We start from the raw sequence: 24,312 nt of genomic DNA, 5'->3' as shown, positions 1-24,312 counted from the left end.
AGGACAAGGGGAAAAAATAATATATTTTGCTCTCAAAGTCCACCTCCTCAATTTGGGATGATTTGTTGTCTATTCAGGTATTCCACAGATGCAGGGTACATCTAGTTGATTGTGGACCTTTAATCCACTGCTTCTGAGGCTGCTGGGAGAGATTTCCCTTTCTCTTCTTTGTTCTCACAGCTCCCAGGGGCTCAGCTTTGGATCTGGCCCCGCCTCTGTGTGTAGGTCGCAGGAGGGCTTCTGTTCTTCGCTCAGACAGCACAGGGTTAAAGGAGTAGCTCATTCCGGGACTCTGGTTCACTCAGGCCCTGGCGAGGGAAGGGTACGGATGCGGGGCGAGCCTACGGCGGCAGAGGCCGGCGTGATGTTGCAGCAGCCTGAGGCGCACTGTGCGTTCTCCCGGGGGAGTTGTCCCCGGATCCCGGCACCCTGGCAGTGGCGGGCTGCACAGGCTCCTGGGAGGGGAGGTGTGCGGAGAGTGACCTGTGGTCGCACACAGGCTTCTTGGTGGCGGCAGCAGCAGCCTTAGCGTCTCATGTCCGTCTCTGGGGTCTGCGCTCTTATCCGCGGCTCGCGCCTGTCTCTGGAGTTCCTTTAAGCAGCGCTCTTAATCCCCTCTTCTCGGGCACCAGGAAACAAAGAGGGAAGAAAAAGTCTCTTACCTCTTTGGCAGGTCCAGACTTTTTCCCCGGACTCCCTCCTGGCTAGTCGTGGTGCACTAACCCCTTCAGGCTGTGTTCTCGCTGCCAGTCCTCTACTGGTAGTATCTTTACACAAACACGTTAAATGTAAGAAGAGCCCATCGCCTAATTTGCACATGAAAACAAGTCATTTCTGAAACGAATTTGATTTACAATCTAAATAGGTATCATAATTTTGTGCATATAAACCTCAGTGCTTGGGTCACTATGACCTTGAATAATTGGATGAGTTGAAAAAGAAAAAGAGAAAAGTAAAAAAGAAAAGATTCAGTTGGAAAAGTTTCTCTGCCAATGACATGACATCACCCTTGGAACCATTTTGATATTGTGAAGAAAGGATCAGGAAAGTACTACCACCTAGTAGCTGGGGACTGCCCATAACAGCCTAACTACATAAACAGTTTTCTGTACTTTCCAAAGCTGCCAGCATAAATGTCTGAGATTTTTAATGAAGAAAACAGATGTAAATGGAGGGTGGTGGTGATGGTAACCTCTGCCTGTGTGATGAGAGATCTAAAAGAGGGAGGTTTCCAGTCTTAATTATGTATGAAAATCAAATATAGGTGAAAAGTAGAAAGTAGAAAAGTTATAATATAGTTTTAATTCTGAGAAAACTAAATGTAATGCCTTCTATGCTCTAACCTTTTAAAAAAGATATTGATCATTTTCATATTCACACAGGGATCCTATGAGATCAAAATTCATGAAATAAATATTTATTTCTTATGAGATTTCTGAGATGAGGAAAGTGCCAGTGTTTATATATAGATGGGAATTCTAGATATGTCCAACTCTGTGGGGGATTTTTTTTCTTTCTTTTAAAAAAATTCTTTCCCAGGATATATGAAACACTAGCTTTAAAAAATTTCTCACTAGCCTTTTAAAAAATTCCTGTTAGAAATAATGCTTAATAGAGAATCCATTTTCACATGGATCTTTTTTATTTTCTTCAAAACCATAATATTATATGGAACATGAATGATTAAATTAATGTTTGCACTTTAGTTTGACAACAGTAAAATTTTTGTTTTTGTTATAGAGGCAAATTCAGATGACCACATTGACTCTTGAAATATCATTAATGAATGTCATAACTACATATTTCCTGCCTTGTATTGAATAATTTGTTTCCTGAATTATGTAGTTCAATAGAGATGTGAATGAGTTATCTTTTCCACATCTTATGATTGTGCTGTACAGAATAATGGAACTGTCTACAATATCTGTAAAACACAAAGGTTTTCTCATTGTAATTAATACGGTACTTGTTTCAATAGCATTTGCTCCAGTTTTAGTACAATAGAAATATTTGGATAGAATACCAGATATTTGAGAGGAATCGGATAAAATGGTACTGGACTAATTTCCTCATCTATTCTATACCATAACATCTCTTTTAGGGTCTTAGGAAGCTAGAAAAAGTCAGTTGGCACTTGTGTACATTTTTGACCATCATATTTAATGTGTAAACATTTTTTCTTTTGAGTTCGTTTCGCATTTTCAGTGAAAAATTAATGATTGTATAAACATAGTGAGGATTTTAGGTGCTTCCCTTTAACAGTAATATAAAATTACAGCCAAAGCTAGTTTGCTTCAGCTTCATTGTGTTGAGGTGAGATAATTATAGTTTATGACAAGAAATAATAAAAAAATTAAAAACTATAACTGTTCCTACCACTACAGATATTAAAATTGCAGTAGAATGTGTAGTAATTTTTAAAAGAAGATTGGCAGAATTTTCCCTAAAATATTTACACTCTAGATATATTCAAGATTTTTTTTTTTGAGGGTTCAGAGCATCTCTCAGTGTGTTTACCTCTCTCTGTCATCCATCTTCCCTCACCTTCTCCTAAACCCAAAACATACACAAGGACTCAGATTTTACATATAAAATGAATGCCAAAAGATGCTTAAGGAGAAGGGGAGATAAGTCACGAAGGAGATGCTCTGAGAGATCTGAAAGGAGTAAGTGGGGAAGCAATATTGTACTTTATTTTTTTTCCTTCCAGTCTTACAATTGATATACAGCACTGTATAAGTTTAAGGTGTATAGCATAATGATTTGACTTACATATATCATGAAATGATTACCACAATAAATTTAGTAAACATCCATTATCTCATATAGATACAAAATAAAAGAAAAGACAATTTTTCCTTGTAACGAGAACTCTTAGAATTTATTCTCTTAACAACTTTCATGTATAACCTACAGCAGTGTTAATATTTATCATGTACATTACATCCCTAGTACTTATTTATCTTATAGCTGAAGTTTGTACCTTTTGATCACCTTCATCTAGTTTCTTCTCCCCCGCCTCCTGCCTCTGGGAACTGCAAATCTGATCTCTTTTTCTGTGAGATTGTTTGTTCGCTTGTTTGTTTTTGAAGTATTGCCTAAAACACCATGTTAGTTCCTGGTGCACAACATAGCAATTCGATATTTCTATACATTACAAAATGATCACCACAATAAATCTAAGTATCATTTGTCACCATAAAAGGTATTACATTATTTTGGACTATATTCTCCATGCTGTTCATTTCATGCCCATGGCTCATTTATTTTGTAACTGCAAGTTTGTACCTCTTAATCTCCCTCATCTATTTCTCTCACCTCACCACTCCCATCCCCTCTGGCAACCACCTGTTCGTTCTCTGTTATGACTGTTATTTGTCATGTTTGATCATTTGTTTTGTTTTTTAGATTACACACGTAAGTGAAATTATATGGCATTTTTCTTTCACTGTCTGACTTATTTCACTTTGAATAAAACTCTCTAGGTTCATCCATGTTGTTGCAAATGGCAAGATTTCATTCTTTTTTATGGCTTAGTAATATTCCATTTTATATATGTATCACCATTTCTGTATATTAATACATTCATATATTGGTGGACATTTAGGTTGCTTCCATATCCTGGCTATTGTAAATAATGCTGTGAACATAGGGGTGCATGTATCTTTATGATTTAGTGTTTTTGTTTACTTGGAAAAAATACCCAGAAGTGGAATTACTGGATTATTTTGAGGGACCTCCATACTATTTTCCATAGTGGATGCACCAATTTACATTCCCGTCAACATTGCATGAGGGTTCCCCTTTTTCCACATCCTCGCCAACACTTGTTATTTTTTTTTGATAATAGCTGTTTTAATAGATGTGAGATGGTATCTCATGTGTGGTTTTGATTTGCATTTCCCTGAGTGATTAATTATGTTGAGCATCTTTTCATGTGTTGGTTGGCCATTTGTGTGTCTTATTTGGTGAAATATCTATTCAGGTCCTCTGCCCATATTTCATTGGGTTGTTTGGTTTTTTGATGTTGAGTTGTATGAGTTCTTTGTATGTTTTGGATATTAACCCCTTATTGGACATATCATTTGCAAATATCTTCTCCCATTCAGTGGGTGACCTTTTTGTTTTGTTGATAGTAGTTTCCTTCACTGTGCAAAAGCTTTATAGTTTGATTTAGTCTCATTTGTTTATTTTGCTTTTGTTTCCCTTGCCTGAGGAGACATATCCAAAAAATATTGCTAAGATCAGTGTTAAAGAGTGTACTACCTATGTTTTCTTCTAGAAGTTTTGTGGTTTCAAGTCTTACATTTAGGTCTTTAATCTTTTGTGAGTTTATTGTTGTATATGGTATGAGAAAGCAGTTTGATTCTTTTGCATGTAGCTGTCCAGTTTTCCCAATACCATTTATTAAAGAGGCTGTCTTTTCTCATTGTATATTCTTGCCTTCTTTGTCATAGATTATTAACCATAAAAGCATAGTTTTATTTCTGGGCTCTCTGTTTTGTTCCATTCATCTATGTATCTGTTTTTGTGCCAATTCTATACTGTTTTGATTACTGTACCTTTGTAGTATAGTTTGAAATCAGGGAGCATGATACTTCCAGTTTTGTTCTTCTTTTTTCAAGATTGCTTTGGCTATTTGGCATCTTCTGTGGTTCCATATAAATTTTAAGATTATTTGTTCTAGTTCTGTGAAAAATGTCATGGGTATTTTGATAGGAATTGCACTGAATGGAGATTGCTTTGGGTAGTATGGACATTTTCACAATACTAATCCTTCCAATCTGTGAACATAGTTTATCTTTTCATTTATTTATGTCTTCTTCAGTTACTTTCACCAATGTCTTATAGTTTCCAGAGTACAAATCTTTTACCTCCTTGGTTAAATCTATTCCTAGGTATTTTATTCTTCTCGATGCAATTGTAAATGAAATTGTTTTTAAATTTCTCTTTCTGATAGATCATTATTACTATATAAGAATGCAACAGATTTCTGTATATTGTTTATATCTTGCAACTTTTCTGAATTCATTTAGTAGATCTAATAGTTTTTTTGTGGAGTATTTAGGGTTTTCTATATATAGTATGATGCCATCCATCTTCAAACAGTGGCCCTTTTACTTCTTCCTTTCCAACTTGGATGACTTTTATTTCTTTCTCTTGCTTAATTTCTCTGGCAATGATTTCCAAACTGTTGAATAAAAATGGGGAGAGTGGGCATCCTTGTCTTCTCCTGATCTTAGAGGAAATGCTTTCAGCTTTTCACCATTGAGTATGACAGTAGCTGTGGGTTTGTCATATGTGGCCTTTATGTTGAGGTATGTTTCCTCTATAACACTTTGTTGAGAGTTTTTGTTGTAAATGGATGTTGAATTTTGTCAGAATTCTTTCTGCATCTATTGAGATGATTATATGATTTTTATCCTTCTTTTTGTTAATGAGGTGTATCACATTGAGTGATTTGCATATGTTGAACCATTCTTGCATCCCTAGAGTAAATCTTACTTGATCATGATGTATGATCCTTTTAATGTATTATTGCATTTGGTTTGCTGGTATTTTGTTGAAGATTTTTGCATCTATGTTCATCAGTAATAATCACCTATAATTTTCTTTTTGGTAGTGTCTTTGTTTGGTTTTGGTATTAGGGTAATGCTGGCCACATAGAATGACTTTGAAAGCTTTCCTTCCTCTTCAGTTTTTTGAAATAGTTTGAGAAGAGTAGGTATTAAGTCTTCTCTAAATGTTTGACAGAATTCACCTGTGAAGATGTCTGGTCATGGACTTTTATGTGTTGGGATTTTTTAGATGTTTGATTCAATTTCTAGTCATGAGTCTGTTTAGAGTTTTTATAACTTTCTGATCATTCTTGGAAGATTGTATAGGCATACTTCATTTTACTGCACTTTGTTTTATTGCACTTCACACATACGTTTTTTTTTTTTTTTTTTTTTTTTTTGCGGTACGCGGGCCTCTCACTGTTGTGGCCTCTCCCGTTGCGGAGCGCAGGCTCAGCGGCCATGGCTCACGGGCCCAGCCGCTCCGCGGCATGTGGGATCCTCCTGGACCGGGGCACGAACCCGCATCCCCTGCATCGGCAGGCGGACTCTCAACCACTGCGCCACCAGGGAATCCCCACACATACGTTTTTTATAAATTGAAGGTTTGTAGCAACCATCTGTTGAGTAGTCTATCAGCACCATTTTTCCAACAGCATTTGCTCACTTCGTGTGTCTGTGTCACATTTTGGTAATTCTCGTAATATTTCTAACTTTTTCATTATTGTTTTGTTTGTTATGGTGATCTGTGACCAGTTAGTGGTTATGGTGATAAGTGATCTTTGATATTACTATGTAATTGTTTTGGGGTGTCGTGAACCTCAGCCATATAAAATGGCAAACAATCGAATATTTAAATGATGACAAATCATTTAGAATATTACGTAAATGTAGTTTTAAAGCAGTGGCATGGTTTGAGAGGTTTACTCCAAATTTGAAGAGTTCTGCTGTGGGTAAAGTGCTATTAAACAGCACTGCATGCTACAGAGAAATAATTTGTGAAAGGAAGAGTCAGTTGATGTGGCCGACTTCGTTGCTGTCTTATTTTAAGACATTGCCACAGTCAGCCCACTCTCCAGCAGCCACCACTCTGATCAGTCAGCAGCATCAGCATTAGGCAAGACCCACAACCAGCAAAAAGATTATGACTTACTGAAGGCTCAGATGATGGTTAGCAATTTTTAGCAATAAAGTATTTTTTCAGTAAGGTATGTACATTGTTTTTTTTAGGCACAATGCTATTGCACACTTAATAGACTACACTGTTGTGTAAACAAACCTGATAACTGGGAAGCCAAAAAATTTCTGTGACTTGCTTTATTGCGATATACGTTTTACTGTGATAGTTTGGAACTAAACCCGTAATATCTCTGAGGTATGCCTGTATGTTTCTAGGAATTTATCCATTTCTTCTAGGTTGGCCAGTTTGTTGGCATATAATTGTTTGTAGTAATTTCTTATGGTACTTTGTATTTCTGTGGTGTCCTTTTTAACTTCTCCTCCTTCATTTCTGGTTTTATTGATTTGGGCTCTCTTTTTCTTCCTGAGTTAATCAGGCTAAAGATTTGTTGATTTTGTATCATTTCAAAGAACCTCTTAGTTTCATTGACTTTTTTTCTTTTTTTATTATCTATTTCATTTATTTCCACTTTCATTATTATTATTTCCTTCCTTCTACTAACTTTGGGTTTTGTTTGTTCTTTTTCTAGTTCCTATAACTGTAAAGTTAGATTGTTTATTGTTTTCTGGTTTCCTCAGATAGGCCGGCCTGTATCACTGTATATTTTCCTCTGAGAACTACTTTTGCTGCATCCCACAGATTTTGGATCCTTGTTTTTCCATTTCATTTGGAGATATTTTTTATTTCCTCATTGATTTTTTTCAGTCACCTATTGGTTGGTTAGTAGTATATTGTTTAGCCTTCACATGTTTGTATTTTTTGCATTTTTTTCCCCTTGTAGTTGGTTTCTAATCTCATGCCCTTGTGGTTGGAAAATATGCTTGATATGATTTCAGTCTTAAATTTATTGAGACTTGTTCTGTGGCCTAGTGCATCATCTGTCCTGGGAAGTGTTTCATGTGCATTTGAAAAGAAAGTATATTTTGCTGCTTTGGGATGGAATATTCTATACAGATCTATTAAGTCCATGTTCATTGCAGCACTATTTACAATAGCCAGGACATGGAAGCAACCTAAGCGTCCATTGACAGATGAATGGATAAAGAAGATGTGGCACATATATACAATGGAATATTACTCAGCCATAAAAGGAAGTGAAATTGAGTTGTTTGTAGTGAGGTGGATGGACCTAGAGTCTGTCATACAGAGTGAAGTAAGTCAGAAAGAGAAAAACAAATACCATATGCTAACACATATATATGGAATCTAAAAAAAAATTGGTTCTGAAGATCCTAGGGGCAGGACAGGAATAAAGACGCAGATGTAGAGAATGGACTTGAGGACATGGGTGGGGGAAGGGTAAGCTGGGACGAAGTGAGAGAGTAGCACTGATACATATACACTACCAAATGTAAAATAGATAGCTAGTGGGAAGCAGCTGCATCGCACAGGGAGAGCACCTCAGTGCTTTGTGACCACTTAGAGGGGTGGGATAGGGAGGGTGAGAGGGAGACGCAAGAGGGAGGGGATTTGGGGATATATGTATACATATAGCTGATTCACTTTGTTATACAGCAGAAACTAACACAACATTGTAAAGCAATTATACTCCAATAAAAATGTTTAAAAAAAAGTGAAAACATAAAAAAAAAGAAAGGTCCATATGGTCTAATGTGTCATTTAAAGCCAGTGTTTCCTTATTGATTTTCTATCTGGATGATCTGTCCACTGATGTAAGTGAGGTGTTAAGGTCTTATCCTATTATTGTGTTACTGTCAGTTCCTCCCTTTATGTTTGTTAGTATTTGCTTTATGTGTTTAGATACTCCTATGGGTGTGTGTATGTACATGTGTGTGTTGTTCTATCTTCTTGGTGGATTGATCCCTTTATCATTATGTAATATCTTTGTCTCTTTTTACAGTCTTTGTTTTAAAGTCTATTTTGTCTGATATAAGGATTGCTATCACCAATCTCTTTTCATGTCTGTTTGTATGGTATGGAATACCCTTTTCCATCCCCTCACTTTTAGTCTTTGTGTGACATTAGATGTGAAGTGAGTCTCTGGTAGGCAGCATGTATATGGATCTTGTTGTTTTTATCCATTCAGCCACCCTATTTTCTGGATTGCAACATTTAGTCCATTCACATTTAAAGTAATTATTGATAAGTATGTACTTACTGCAATTTTGTTAGTTGTATTCTGGTTATTTTTGTTCTTCTGTGTTCCTTTCTTCTCTTGTGATTTGGTTACTTTCTTTACAGTTAATGTTTGTATTACTTCCTCTTTATTTTTGTGTGTCTAATATCAATTGGTTTATGGTTACCATGAGGTTCTTATGTAACAACCTATGTATATAGCAGTCTATTTTAAGTTGATCATTGCTTAAGTTTGAGTGTATTCTAAAAACACTACAGTTTTACTCCCCTCTGCCATGTTTTATGTTTTTGATGTCATATTTTACATCTAAAAAATTTTGTGTATCCTTAAATAATTATTGTAGATATATTTGATTTTACTAGTTTTTTATTTTAATCTTCATACTAGCTATATAGTTGCTTGATCCATTACCTTTACTTTGTATTTGCCTTTACTGGTGGCATTTTTCTCTTGCACAATTTTCATATTTCTGGTTATGTTCTTGTCTCTTCTGCTTAAAGAAGTCCTTTTAACATTTCTTAAAAGGTTGGTTTAGTGGTGATGAACTCATTTACTTTTTGCTTGTCTGGTAAACTGTTTATCTTTCCTTCAATTCTGAACATTAACTTTGCCAGCTAGAGGTTCTTGGTTGTGTTTTTCCTTTAAGTTCTTTGAATGTGTCATGCCACTACCTTTTGGCCTGCAAGTTTTCTGCTGAAAAATCAGCTGATAACCTCACTGGTTTTACCTTGTATGTGTCAAGTTGTTTTTCTCTTGCTGCCCTTAATACTCTCTTTATCTTTAACTTCTGCCATTTTAATGATAGTGTATATGTGAAGATACCCTTGGATTCGCCTTTTAGGAATTCTCTGGGGTTCATGGACTCAAATGTATTTCCTTCACCAGTTTAGGGAAATTTTCATCCATTGTTTCTTCAAATAGGTTTTCTGTCCCTTTCTTTCTCCTCTTTCTGGGACCCCTATAATGCAAATGTTAGAATGCTTATTGTTATTCCCGAGGTTCCTTAAACTATCCTCATTTTTGAAAATTCTTTTTTCTTTTTTGCGATTTTGATTGGGTGATTTCCATTACCCTGTCCTCCAGATTGCTGATCCTTTCCTCTGCATCATCTAATCTGCTGGTGGTTCCCTCTAGTTTCTAGTTTTTCTCTATTTCGTTCAGTTTTTTCTCAGGTTTTTGTCTTGTTCTTTCATCTGGAACATATTCCTTTGTCTCCTCACTTTACCTAATTCTCTGTGTTTGTTTCTATGTATTAGGTAGATCAGCTATATCTCCTGGTCTTCAAAGAATGGCTTTGTATAGAAGGTGTTCTGCGGGGCCCAGTGGTGTGGTCCTTCCTGGTCACCAGAGCCAGGTGCTCCAGGAACGTCCTCTGTGTGGGCTGTGTGCATCCCCCTGTTGTGGCTGGGCTGCAGTTGCTGTGGGTGCACTAGTGTATGGGGCTGGTCCCCAGTACAACTGGCTATAAGGCCTGGCCACAACAGTTGTGGGCACTCTGGTGTACTGGGTTGGCCAATGGGATGGGACCCTCTTTGGGCAGACACTGGTGCTGACCAAGGGCACCTGCTGGGACTGGCAGGGTGAAGGGCTGCTTTAGTGGGGCTCTGGTGCTGGATGAGGGTGCTTGTTGGGACTGGCAAGGTAGGGGGCCACTTTGGAGGAATGCTGGCTGTGTCAGGTCCATGGGCAAACCGGGGTGGGGCAAATGGTACTATTAAGTTTGATGGAGAGAGTCAGAAATGTCACCTGCTAGTGCCAGGTTGCTAGGTAGAAGGTGAGCCAAATAAAAACAAAACAAATAAAAACACTGGCACCTGCCAGCCCCTTTATACCCAGAGAAAGTTGCAACAGATCCCTGCCCCTCAAGCACATGCCCTAAAATTAGTAAATGAATTTCTTTCTTATATCACCCAGGCACTTTTCTAACTGCTGCCTCCGCACTGGGACTTGGAAAGAGTGAATCTGTGCATGTGCCCTTTAAGAGCAGAGTCTCGGTTTCCTACGGCCCTTCTGCTCTCCTGAGCATAAACCCCAATGGTTTTAAAGCCAGATGTTATGGGGGCTCATCTTTCTGGTGCAGGTCTCCCAGGAAGGGGGGCCCAAGGTGGGGCTTGGACCCTTCGCTCCTTGGGGAAGACCTCTGGGGCTGTGATACCCCTCCCACTTGTGGGTTCCTTCACTGGGTACACGGGTTCTGATTAGACTGCATCTCTGCCCTTCCTACCTGTTTCATTGTAGGTTTTTCTTTTTATCTTCAGTTGTGGAAAGTATTTTCTTCTAGTCTTCAGGTCATTCTCAGAGACGGTTCTCTATCTGTAGTTGTAATTTTGGTGTATCTCTGGGAGGAGGTGAGCCCAGGGTCTTCCTTCTCTGCTATCTTGTTCTACCCCCACTTTAGTTTATTATTGATATGATCTGTGAGGTGGCTCTAATTAGGACTTGTTCTAGATCTGTTTTAATCTGCAGGCTTTCTTTTCTTCCTGTTGGTGCCCTTGAATCACTGCCCAGAAGTCTGGGTTATAGTGGGTAACATAGTTTCCGAGAAGAGTTTAGTGCCTTTTGGTGATAAAGTGTATACAATATTTGTTTTGTGTGGTGATGGCTGGTAGGAGGTCACACTGGCACTGCCCCATTCACTGTACACACTGGCACTGCCCCATTCACTGTACACTGTATTAGTAGAATTTTAAGGGGATATCCTAATTCAGAAAACATGCTTTGAAGTTAGAGGTTTATAGAATGAAAGCACATTGATGGGAGAGGCTTACTTCTTTTTTTTGAGAGGGGTCTTTTAATTAATTAATTATTTAATGGCTGTGTTGGGTCCTCATTGCTGCATGCAGGCTTCCTCTGGTTGCGGTGAGCGGGGGCTACTCTTCGTTGCGCTGCACGGGCTTCTCATTGCGGTGACTTCTCTTGCTGTGGTTGTGGAACACGGGCTCTAGGCGTGCGGGCTCAGTAGTTGTGGCTCTCAGGCTTAGTTGCTCTGTAGCATGTGGGATCTTCCCGGACCAGGGATCGAACCCCTGTCCCCTGCATTGGCGGGCGGATCCTTAACCACTGCACCACCAGGGAAGTCCAAGGTTTACTTTTGTTAATACAGTTTTCCTTCTTTTGCTAGATTCTCCTGAATTATTTTGGAAACTATGTACCTAATGCATGGACACAAGACAATGGCTGCACTCTTTGTGAAGTGGATACAATTGACTTGTCTGCAGTAGATGTAAGTGGAATTGACTCTATGTGAAGCATAGTAATAAAAAATAGTGAGGTGGATGGACCTAGAGTCTGTCATACAGTTGGGGATATATATATATGCTTATGGCTTATTCACTTTGTTGTACAACAGAAACTAACACAGTATTGTGAAGCAATTATACTCTAATAAAGATCTATTACAAAAAAGTACATTGTCATGAAATACAATAATTTGTAAAAGAAAAAAAGCACATTATTTTATAGTATTAATAATATGATAGATAATGGATTTAAAAAGCTAAAACATGATGACTCCGAAAGTTGCTGGATTTGTGTATTTCCAGCAAAACCAGTTAATAATTGACCCCAGCGAAAAGGGCTTGATTGTTAATATTTACTAGCTTGCTATGATTGGGTGCTCTTGTTTTATTTTAGTCTGGTAACTTGGTCAAAGTGTTGAGGTACAATGCTTCGTTATTTATATGGACTAATTTTATCTGTGCTTGATTTTCAAATTTGATGATTTTAAAATAATATTATATGACTAAGGACTGTTTTAATATTTTATAGATAGTAACTTATATTAATTTCACAAATCCCTTAAGTAGGTAGTGCTGTTGACTGAGTTTTACAGATGAGAAAACTGAGTTATATATACATTCAGTAACTTGCTTAAGGCATGTGATTTTTTTTTTAAGTGTTGGGGGTGGGATTTAAATTTAGGCAGTCTGGCTCCAGATCCTATAATCTTGATCACTGTGCAATTTCGCCTGGATGTAATGTACATATTATATGCCAGACACAGTGCTACTTATGCATGTGTTTCATAGAGAATTATAGCTATAGTTTAACGTTTATACATTGAGAGTAAATGAGCAACTGAAAGTAATGATTATGTGTCTATTAAACATTTTATGTATCCTTCTCTCATCAACCAGAGCAGTTTTAGGATATCCTATAGTAACATTTTTCTTCCAAAAAATTTCTCTTGTAACTTGGAAGACGATTATGTGTATGAACAGTTGAATTCTAGGGATGATTTTGTCATTAAGGCTGATTCTTTCCTTCATTCACCATAGGTTTATTGAGTATCTACAGCATGCCAGATAAGTATAGACAGAAATAAAGTTCACCTTAATATAGTTCTGGTGACTCCTGTACCCATGCAAATACAAAAATACTCTCACTGTAAAGCACTCAGACTCCTGAATTAAATAGTTTCTGTTCTGTTCTAAAAAGGAGGATAAAGAGTAACTTGTCCACATTTAGGACCTTCTGAATATAACCCTATTTTACTTGAAAATAAGACTTTTTGGCCAGTCTCTCAAATAACAGACTGCATGTTTCCTATCTGGAAAGAAAGCCAGAAACTTTCTGACTGAAGCTGCATCATGAAGATGTTTAAAAATTCATCCTGATCGTTTTTTGCAAAGTCTTCTGGAGAGAGAGTTAAAGCTTTTTATCTGTTTAGTATCCTTTTACATAAACTTTCTGGTGCAAAGATTGAAAAATATTTATATTATAGTTTTTTGTCTTTATTTTTTGCATATAGGTGAAAATCACCTAATTCTTAAGCTAAGCTTTTTTGTCTTATAGACTGTTAGAAAGGAAAAACATTTTATTATGCAAAATAAATTTCTTATGTGTTTTATATGTGTAGTAATTATGCAACAAGGATATAAAAATTAAAATTATGTGGGTAGTTAAGATCTAGGGCTACCATATACTTAGGTGTGGGCCGTAGGCAAGTTTCTCTATATGTAAAAATGATAATGGCTATTTCAGAGGATTGGTAGGAGGGTTAAATGAAATTATATAGATGTGTATATATAATGATATTTTATATGTATAAATTATATATATGAGGTGCTAAGCCTTGATAATAGCTAACTGTTGTACTCTTAGTATCATTAGTATATAAAAATGAGCTTAGATTGACAATGGAGACATAGCATGTTGAAGCCCAGTTCTTTACCTACTAAGTTATGTGTTCTGAGTTGCTTAACTCTTCTAAGTCCCATTTTCCTCATGTGTAAATTTGGGGTAATAAATAACTTCTAAGGTTATTACAAAATTTAAATGAAATGCATCACATCATTTGATAAGGGAGAGTTGTCATCTAGTTTTTACTCATTTTCCCTGTTAAATTGAGAACTCCTAGAAGGTAGATATTTTGTCTTTAGTTGTTTTTATTTGTTTATTGATTTAGCAATAAATATTTGGGTGACTGAATGAATTGATAAGAAGGACAACAGTGTATGACTTGTACTTCAGTGCAAACAAATAATGTTATTATCCAGATAACAGAGGAATATGTGAGGCATCATGTGTGAAAAGATGGGGGAGGGGTACCTAATTCAGCACTTAACATATATGGTACTTTAAAATATCTTGGGCTTCCCTGGTGGCGCAGTGGTTGAGAGTTCGCCTGCCGATGCAGGGGACACGGGTTTGTGCCCCGGTCTGGGAAGAGCCCACATGCCGCGGAGCGGCTGGGCCCGTGAGCCATGGCCTCTGAGCCTGCGCGTCCTGAGACTGTGCTCCGCAACGGGAGAGGCCACAGCCGTGAGAGGCCCGCGTACCAAATAAATTAAAAAAAAAAAAAATCTGTAATCTTTATTAAAAATTTTTTTCTTGCTCAGTAATGCACTGTATTTATTTATTTTTTACCTTTTGACTTCCTTCACCCATCTGTATGTAGTTTGTAATTAAAAAATCTATAATCTTTAAAGTCAGGTTTTAAGACACTGATTTAAAAAGGCATTATAAAGAAATCTTTCATATGGTTCTGGTAATAACACTGTTACATGGCATTTACTTATGTTTCTTTCTTCCTCAATCATTTGTAAGTTTTCCAAGCAACGAATGTTCACTCCTTTTTTAAAATGTTTCTTAACACAAGGACAGATGAATAGTGGATATTTCAGAATTGTTCATGCAATGAATGAAAGAAACTATTCTCTAAAACATACCCAAACAGAAATTAAGAAAATGTTAAAAATCGATACAAGATAAAATATATTAATGAAAGAAAGTAGCTTTCCTTATATATAATATAATGAAGAAGCAAAATAAAGTACTATCAGTAAAATGAGATTAAAGGTTCAAGGATAGAAATAAAGTCTCAAGTCCTCTGTGACTGTTTTCTTTGAGCTACAAATTAACCACTAAACTTCCAAACCATGGAAACAAACATGGAAGCACGATTAGCATTCTGGCTTCATAGATGAAGCTGTCAAGTAGATTTAGATCTGAAGCAAGTTTGTTTTAGGACTATCTTAAAGGAAGCATTAAATAGTAGAGCAGGTAGTAACCTTAATTACAGTATCCCTATGTTATACGATAGTGAGTTTCCTCTTCAACCTAAATCATAATGTTAAGATGTGATTCAGTAAAATCACTTTGGTGGGGTCCACAAAAATGTATTAGAGAATTGTCATGGGGCAATCAAATTTAGAAGGTTAAGTTGTACTGATATTCTAGTATGTTTTATGTTGTATTGATTAAAACTTGAATAGAATTTAAAGTAAAACCATGCTAATTCTAATTTGTTTTTATGTTTGCCACAAAACAAAGGTTCACCCAAATGTAACAATAGGTGTTTTTATTGAGCAACCAACCCCTTTCCTACCTCGATTTCTGGACATATTGTTGACACTGGATTACCCAAAAGAAGCAGTTAAACTCTTTATTCATAACAAAGTAAGTATTTGAGAAATGAATATTTTATGGGAAAACTATTTTGATCTTATTTGGAACTATTTGTTATTATTTACTCATGTCTAAAGAAAATTTTTAAATTTGAGTTAAATTCAGTGGGGGATTTTTGAAGTCATTACTACTCTGCGTATTTAGGACCTAAGGATTTTAGAGTTTAGAAACTAGTATCATACTGTTGGGATGAGACACATGAAACTGTCAATTTTTTGTAGATCAAAAATGGTTGAATATCAGCCATTTTTATATGTTCAACCTTATAATGAAGAGATGTTGTCAAAGGGCCTATAGTCCTTTGCCTTTGGGTTAGTTCTGGTACTTTCTTTTATAGAACCGATCATTAAATTGTTTGCAGCTAATGATAATACCCAACATCAGAACTTGAAATATCTTCCATATACAGTATTGTTTTGATTAATTACACAACGGCATGCTCTTCCCCTAAAGATTTTGATGCTGTCATTTCCCTCAAAAATATTCAGAACCTCCCAAATACCTCCTTCGTATAGTCTAAATTTAAAGACATTTTCCCTCAATATTTTTCAATTTTGCTTGTCTCTTCCCTGTTAAAACAGTTGGCATTTATTATCACCTAGAAAAACTCAATAGCTGTGAAGTATGCTCTTTTCTCTCTTTCGTCCTAATACTTTTTGTTTAAGATTGTTCTTTCTTCCTGATGTACATAGCGGCTAATCATTTGCCTTTTCCAGAGACTGTTTTGTATTTGCAGAAAACCACCTCAGATAAGTTTAAAGGGGTGAATGTATTGAGCATTGGCTTTGTAAAATGCATTGTAATACATGTACTTACATTAAAGTATTTTGTTTTTATGTATTGTGTCTTTTATTTATATTTTTCCTCCTTTCATAGGACCTAAAACCTCTTGATAGCAGGAGTTATCTTCTTTTATTTAAAATTAACTCTGTGCAGCTTTTGCATGATAAGTAGTTTTAACAAGCTATGAAAAGCTTTCAAAAATACTTAGTGAGACTTGATACATAAAGAGCTCTGAAATGCTCTAATGATGGAGATAGATAACCTTATCTAAATTTTAGCACAGTTGAATCACACTAATTTGATGACTTTTCATGTTGATAATTTTCTCATCATATTTTCTTATCAATAAAATTTTAACTTTCCCTTCTTTTTGTAAAAAACACAACTTTTTATGTGACCATTAATTTCCTCTCTGCTTAAAATAATATTGTAATATTTATTTTATTAAAAAGATTATAACAGATTAACCTGTTAGGTTTAATAGATATTTTTTATGGATATTTTACAAAACATGTCTAAGATTCTCAGGGCACAAGCCATTTTCCCCCTCAAGTCAGAAATATTTTATAGCACTCAGGATTTAAATATTAATGCAAGGACTAGGAGTAGATGTTAAAAGAATTTTGAAGTATCTTTTTTTTTAAAAAAAATGATATGTATCTATTTTAGATTCTACATGTGATATTTAGATGATATTTCAATATAATATGCTTTATATAGTTATCACTTTGCCTGTAGTGAGTGAATATGTGAATGGTGGAATTCACAAATTTTGAATGTGAAGTCATCCCTACATATGAATACTTCAGTCATCTTATTGTCCTTTTTCTCACTACTTTTCTTCTGTTTTTAAACTAATTTTCAATTTTTAAAATATGTTACAGGAAGTTTATCATGAAAAGGACATCAAGGTGTTTTTTGATAAAGCTAAACATGAAATCACTACTATGAAAATTGTAGGACCGGAAGAAAATCTAAGTCAAGCCGAAGCCAGAAACATGGGAATGTATGTTTTAGCAAATTTAAATTCAACCAGTATCTACTAAAGAAACTTAAAAAAGAAAGACAACTTTTCTTCAAAATTAGTGTCCTAAACTTGTATGTCTCAACTGTGTGTGTGCGTGTGTGTCTGTGTGTGTTTGTGCCTACACATGAGCATACCTCTGCTGTTCGAACTATATCTATGTTTGTGTGTATTTGTCTAAAGGGCCATGAAAGTTATTTACGTTTTTCTTTTAATGGCTAAGAGTCAATATATTTATTCAAACTATTAACTGAACTTCAGATCAAGATTCAAATCCCCAGACAGATGAGTGGTGTGACTGATGTAGCAGTGATTTAAATATACATTATCTGAAGCTTTTGTGTGGCAGAAATGTGTGTTTCAGATATTCTAGTTACCTATTGATCTAAATAGTACTGTAACCACAGAAGAAATATTTTAGGTCCTTTGTTTAGCCCCTTTAATACTTCAGACAGATTACTAATAAAATTCTGGTAATAGCAAAAACGATCACTTATTCAGTGAATGTGAATTGAATATGCCCATCAGTGGGTTAAAAGTTGGTAATGAAAAGGTAAGACTCAGTGGTTTCTCAGCAGGAGATGTTCTTGTCTTGTGCTGTGGAAGCTTCAGGCCCAAAGTGATGGAAAGTGCCTATTATGGGGGTAAAGGGACAGGCAGGAAAACGGGCCTTGGAAAAACCAAACAGATGTTATTACTAATGGTTCCATAACTTCATCATTGGAGAGTACCTTGGGTCCACATTTAGAACTTATTTTCTCTATTTAAAATTTTTTTGTATGTGCTCTGTTGTATCTGGCTTTGCCTGAGCACAGTGTTTTTTAATTCACTCATGTCATTACAATTATCAGCAGCTCATTCCTTTTCATTGCTGACTAGTATTTTATCATATGAATATACTGCAAGTGGTTTACACATGCCCCTGGTGATAGACATGGGCTATGTCCAGTTTGGGGCCATTATGAATAAGACTGCTAATGAAGATTCTTTATTAGAAGTGTGAATATGTGTGTTGTGTGTGTGTGTGTGTGTGTGCGTGTGTGTACATATGCTTTAGTATAGTTTGGGAAAATACCAAGGAGTGGACTAACTAGGTCATAGGGTTAGGATAGATGTATGTTTATAAAAAACAGCTAAGTAGTCCAAAATGGTTGTACATTTTAAAAAATTAATTAATTAATTAAATTTTATTTTTGGGTGTGTTGGGTCTTCGTTTCTGTGCGAGGGCTTTCTCCAGTTGCGGCAAGCGGGGGCCACTCTTCATCGCGATGCGTGGGCCTCTCACTATCGCGGCCTCTCTTGTTGCGGAGCACAGGCTCCAGACGTGCAGGCTCAGTAGTTGTGGCTCACGGGCCCAGTTGCTCCGTGGCATGTGGGATCTTCCCAGACCAGGGCTCGAACCCGTGTCCCCTGCATTAGCAGGCAGATTCTCAACCACTGCGCCACCAGGGAAGCCCTGGTTGTACATTTTACACTTGTAACAGCAAGGTAATAGACCTCCATCTGCTCCACATGTTTGTCAACATTTGATATTGCCCATCTTTTTTATTTTAGCCACCCTACTGGGTATGAAAAGGTATCTTACTGTGGTTAGGTATCTAAAGGTATCTAAATCTTTTGTGCATTTTTGTTTACATTGGGTTATCTTGTTAGTTGTGTATTTGTAGGAATTCTTTATATATTTTGTATACAAAATCTATCTATCTAAACTCTATCTCTGTCTCTATGTTTTGTGAATATTTGTTCCATTCTATGGCTTGATTTTTTACTTTTTAAATACTGCCTTTTAATAAGAAGAAATTTTAATTTAATAAAATTCTATTTCATCTTTTTCTTTTATGCTTTGGGGTTTATTTTCTGTTTAAGAAATCTTTCTTATTCCAGTGTCATGAAAACATTCTTTGGAATTTTTCTTTCATAAGCTTTATCATTCTAGCATTTATGTTTCAAGATGTTTCAATCTGCAATTCATCTTGAATACATTTTTGTGTTTGGAGTGAAGTAGGGGTCAAGTTTTATTCTTTGCAAATGAAATTCCAGTTGTTTCAATACTCCTTTTTAATTTAAGACTTTTCTTTTCCTACTTAATTGACTTGGCCTTGGTCAAAAATCAGATAACTGAGTATTTATGAGTGATTGTGAGCTCTCACTTCTGTTTTGTTGCTCTAAGATCAGTGCTACACTTTATTACTAGGGATTTATATTAACCTTGAAATCATGTGGTATAAATTTTTTTCCAAGATAATTTGAGCTGTTTTTAAAAAACTATTTAATTTTCATTTTTATTGAGGTATAATTGACATATAATGTTAGTTTGAGGTGTACAACACAGCTTCAATATTTGTATACATTGTGAAATAATCACCACAATAAGTCATTACCATCTGTCACCGTGCATAGTTACAGTATTTTAAAAAAATTTCCTCCAATTTTTTTGCACAATTTTAACAAACTTTCCTGTCTGCTGTCCTGCTTGGCAGTTGCTTAGAAACAAATGTGTCATGGAGTTAAACACTGACAGTAGCAGAAAGTGATAACTTGGATCAGCAGTGAGGGAGGAGAGCTCAGAAAGAGAGAGCTCCAAATGCAGAAACTGTAATACTTGGAAGCCTATCATGTATCACAAATAGTTCATTCCTTCGTGTTCCTGATGATAACACTCCAGGCTCTACCAAGAAAGCATACATCACAATCCGTGTCCTTGGATAAGAAGCAGGGCAGTGACCATCTTAGAAAGAATTCCACGCAAATCAAGTTTTAAAACTATTAACACCTAAAGAGTTATATATACACCTGTATTTCCAAGATTCAATTAAAACTGAGTTGTTGGATATACAGGATTTTACACTGTGAATGTGTGTGTGTGTGTGTGTGTGTGTGTGTGTGCAGAAAACATTTTGATTTGTGAAAAAAAGTTGTTGATAAGTATATTGGTATAAATTATGTTCCCTTTTTAGAGAGAATTAAATGCTGAATTATAAATTGCCCTTCTGACTGGATGTTTTATGCCTTGAAGTATTTAGTGGCTTGAAAATATATTTCACTTGCCCTAAAATTTTTAGTTTCACTCTACCCATGAACATCTGTGTTGATCAACTGACCATTTTGAAATTTAAGATAATATTTATCCTTTTGGGTATAGTCTTACTATTTTGATTAGAAAAGTATTTTAGAGAAACCTTATGTTGCTTATGAGCTTTATGTTAACATTTTTCAACCAGCAAATATTTATTTTATTTAATGCATATTTTATTTCTTTTTCAATGACAGGGATTTTTGCCGTCAGGATGAAAACTGTGATTATTACTTTAGTGTGGATGCAGATGTTGTTTTGACAAATCCGAGGACTTTAAAAATTTTGATTGAGCAAAACAGGTACTATATATTATGCAATGTCAATTTATTTTTAAAATTATAATTATTTTCTGTATCTACATGGACATGCTATAATTACTTGTCTGTGTTTAGCAAGTTGAGGGAACTCACAAGAAATTATTTTCTACACCTTATAAACTTTCAATTCTAAGTAATTAGTTTTCTTTTAAAGAAGTCAAATAGAAAACAACCTGATGAAAATTTCAAAATATTCAATATTAGTTACAATCACAAGTGTGATGTTTATCAATTATATTTGACCTATTTTTCTATTTAAAGCTAGATGAAATTGTGATCTATCTAAAAATAGAATTGTCTTATTTTCCACAGATATTTTCAAAGTAGAATTTCATAAAACTTCTGACCTAGAAAGTTATTACAGAGTTGGAAGTTCTTAGAATATGAAAGAAATTTCAGAGGTACATACTATTCCACAGCCTGATCTGTAATTTTGTTTAGTACTGAACTAATTATCTCTAGGCAATACCTGTTTTCATTTAACTGAATTGAAATGGGTAAAAGGCACCATCTATACCGGCTTATAATGATATTAATCTTCATTTATAACTACTACTGCTACTACTATTAATACTCTCACTAATACCCCACCTTTAGTGAGTGCTTATTAAGTGCCAGGTATTACTCTGTGTATGTTCACATATATTAACACAATTATTTCTCTTAACAAATAGAATGGTTAGCAATGAAATGTTAGAATTACTGTTTTCATTTTGCTGAATAAAATATGTAAGAAGTCTATTATACTCCACTAATCCATCGTTTGTATAATTTGAGAATTCAGTTATTATTTCAAAAGCTAAAACCTCTCAGTATTAATCTTCTAATTCCGTACTGAAAACATTGAGGCACACAGAAGATGGATTTTGATTTTCAATGTCTCTTTCCCTAGCTCTGTCAGGCAGCTAAGATTATAAATTACAAGATTTTTTTCTATTAAATATTTGATCTTGTTAGTTATCGACATTCAATTATCATCCATTCCTTAGATTAACATAATATGTAGATTCTAATTTATGTTTTTATTTCCAATATTGTAGGTATTCTAAACAAAACAAAATGTAAATGTATCTGGTTAACATTTTATTCTAATAGGAAGCAGGAAAAATAAACTACAATCATTATTTTGCATGAAGCGTATTTACAGACTGTGTGTCATTTTTCCATAGGTAAGAGAAAGGGCACACTTGGTCTTCACAAGATTGGAGGGTTGTGAAATAGGTTTTTTTGTGGAAATAGTTGGTCTATAACCTTCCTCTTGGAGGAGTTGTGTGAGATTTTCTTCAAAATTGTGTGACACCATTACAATTTACTTCATTTAAAAAATAATTCTAACAGAACTTCAGATTTTGTTACCTCATTTGGAAAATGTTGACACATTATAAATTAGATTTCCTTAAAAGAAATCTGGCATGTTTTGAATTTGTAACATATACTTGTCTTAAAGGGGCTGCTTTCCTGGTAGGTAGTGAGACAGCATGGTATAGCAGTCACCTTTTATTTTGTTTTCTAAAATAGTCAAAAGACCAGAAAAATGTTTAGTGTTGCCAGGGCTAGCACAACCCATTTTAAAAGTTTAAAAAAAAAAAACGGAAACATACTTTAAAGTAATTCAAGGCTTAACTTTAGGAAAACTGGCCTACTTACAAATATCTCAGCCCATCTTCATACATTTTTTTATTCAGCAAATATTTATTGGATACCTTAATGCACCAGGGACTGTTACGTCTGCCTAATAACAATGAAAATATTTGATTTCATTTAGTATAATTTTCAAAATACTAAAATAACTAAATAATTAAGGTAGCTATACTTTTTGGATATAAGTATGATACTTTTAAAAGTTGTTTTTATACTTTCATTTGCATTTTCAATTACTTTTCCTTCCTCATTAGTCTTTTTTCTTTTTTTGCGGTATGCGGGCCTCTCACTGTTGTGGCCTCTCCCGTTGCAGAGCACAGGCTCCGGACGCGCAGGCTCAGCGGCCATGGCTCACGGGCCCAGCCGCTCTGCGGCATGCGGGATCCTCCCGGGCCGGGGCACGAACCCATGTCCCCTGCATCGGCAGGCGGACTCTCAACCACTGCGCCACCAGGGAAGCCCTCATTAGTCTTTTTTAAAAAACATCATTGAAAGTCATCAATGTACTTATTTTTAAAGAAAGTGAGGGGAGGAAATTCCTCTCTTTTATTTTACATTTAGTTTTTTGGACTAACTACATGTGTGCTAAATGAACTTTATTGTTTTCTGTGTCATGTTAAGCCCAAAACACATAATTCTGTGGCAATTAAAAAGTAAATAATTATCTGGATTTGTTTTTCTCTCTTCTCTTTAGAAAGATCATTGCTCCTCTTGTAACTCGTCATGGAAAGCTGTGGTCCAACTTCTGGGGGGCCTTGAGTCCTGATGGATACTATGCTCGATCTGAAGATTATGTGGATATTGTTCAAGGGAATAGAGTGTAAGTTACTTGATTTGATCTTTTAATGTAAAATACTTTTATCTAAAGATATGGTCTTGTTAATATTATATTGAATTTTCAAACATTTTTTATCCCTTTATGTTAAATGGAAATTTGAAGACCTGGAGACCACTTGGAATCCTGCAATACTAGTGTAAAACTAATATTTAAAAAATTGTTCTTAAAGCTGTAAATCTTCAAAGGCACAAACTCTCAGTTGTGGGAAATACTAAAAGGCAATGTATGATTACCATGGGTAGTCATCTTATGGTTGTTAGAAGAGGAATATTCTTTAAAGTTTGGAAAGGGAATTTAGTTTAGCTAATTTCTTTAGTGGCTAGGGTGAAGGTTGTTTGATAGCTTATAAAATTTTATAAATGAGCAAACAAAAACACCAACAATCAAACCTTCCAACATTTCCTGTTGCAAGAATTTTCTGTGTAATATAGCTAATATTCTGCTTTAAAGAGAAATTGCTTTGCCAGTATGATTTCCATTTCTAGAGTTTGAAAAGAATATACTTACTACAAAGTATGTGCATGACTGATATTTATTTCAGAGACAACAATTGATGTTTTTTAAACTAAAAATTAATCACACCTGAAGTAGTTTTTTTGCTAAGGTAATATTAAGGAAGAATGTATCCTGTTTTTCATACAGATGGTGGACCAGAGTGACTGAGACATTAAGTGCTTTGCCTAATTTCTCAGATACATCAGCGCAATTAAAAAGGGTTAAAATGTAGGGAAAAAAAAAACCCCATACTTCTTGTTGAACAGTTGAGTGGTAAAGAGATGTTTTGCTTGTGAAAATAATAATAGGTGTAAAAGCAGTAATAGTCAATTTGAATGATGTAAACGATAAAGGCTTCTGTTAGCTGCAGTTAAGAAGCATGATAACTGAGAA

The 24,312-nt window shown here is 35.4% G+C and overlaps 1 protein-coding gene across 2 annotated transcripts in view; it reads left to right on the top strand.

Annotated features, from left to right (window-relative positions):
- Positions 1 to 24,312, top strand: part of PLOD2 (procollagen-lysine,2-oxoglutarate 5-dioxygenase 2) — a 102,226-nt gene that overhangs the window by 67,352 nt on the left and 10,562 nt on the right. For both annotated transcript variants that reach the window (XM_024769145.1, XM_024769144.1), the window contains exons 8-12: positions 11,958 to 12,059; positions 15,611 to 15,736; positions 17,413 to 17,534; positions 20,823 to 20,927; positions 23,281 to 23,406. In XM_024769145.1, coding sequence (XP_024624913.1) covers positions 11,958 to 12,059; positions 15,611 to 15,736; positions 17,413 to 17,534; positions 20,823 to 20,927; positions 23,281 to 23,406 — 581 coding nt within the window. The remainder of the gene's footprint in view (positions 1 to 11,957; positions 12,060 to 15,610; positions 15,737 to 17,412; positions 17,535 to 20,822; positions 20,928 to 23,280; positions 23,407 to 24,312) is intronic.

The sequence above is a fragment of the Neophocaena asiaeorientalis genome, unplaced genomic scaffold (genome assembly GCF_003031525.2).
Source record: "Neophocaena asiaeorientalis asiaeorientalis breed wild unplaced genomic scaffold, Neophocaena_asiaeorientalis_V1.1 scaffold118, whole genome shotgun sequence".
NCBI lineage: Eukaryota > Metazoa > Chordata > Mammalia > Artiodactyla > Phocoenidae > Neophocaena > Neophocaena asiaeorientalis.
This window is presented reverse-complemented; position numbering and strand designations above follow the sequence as displayed.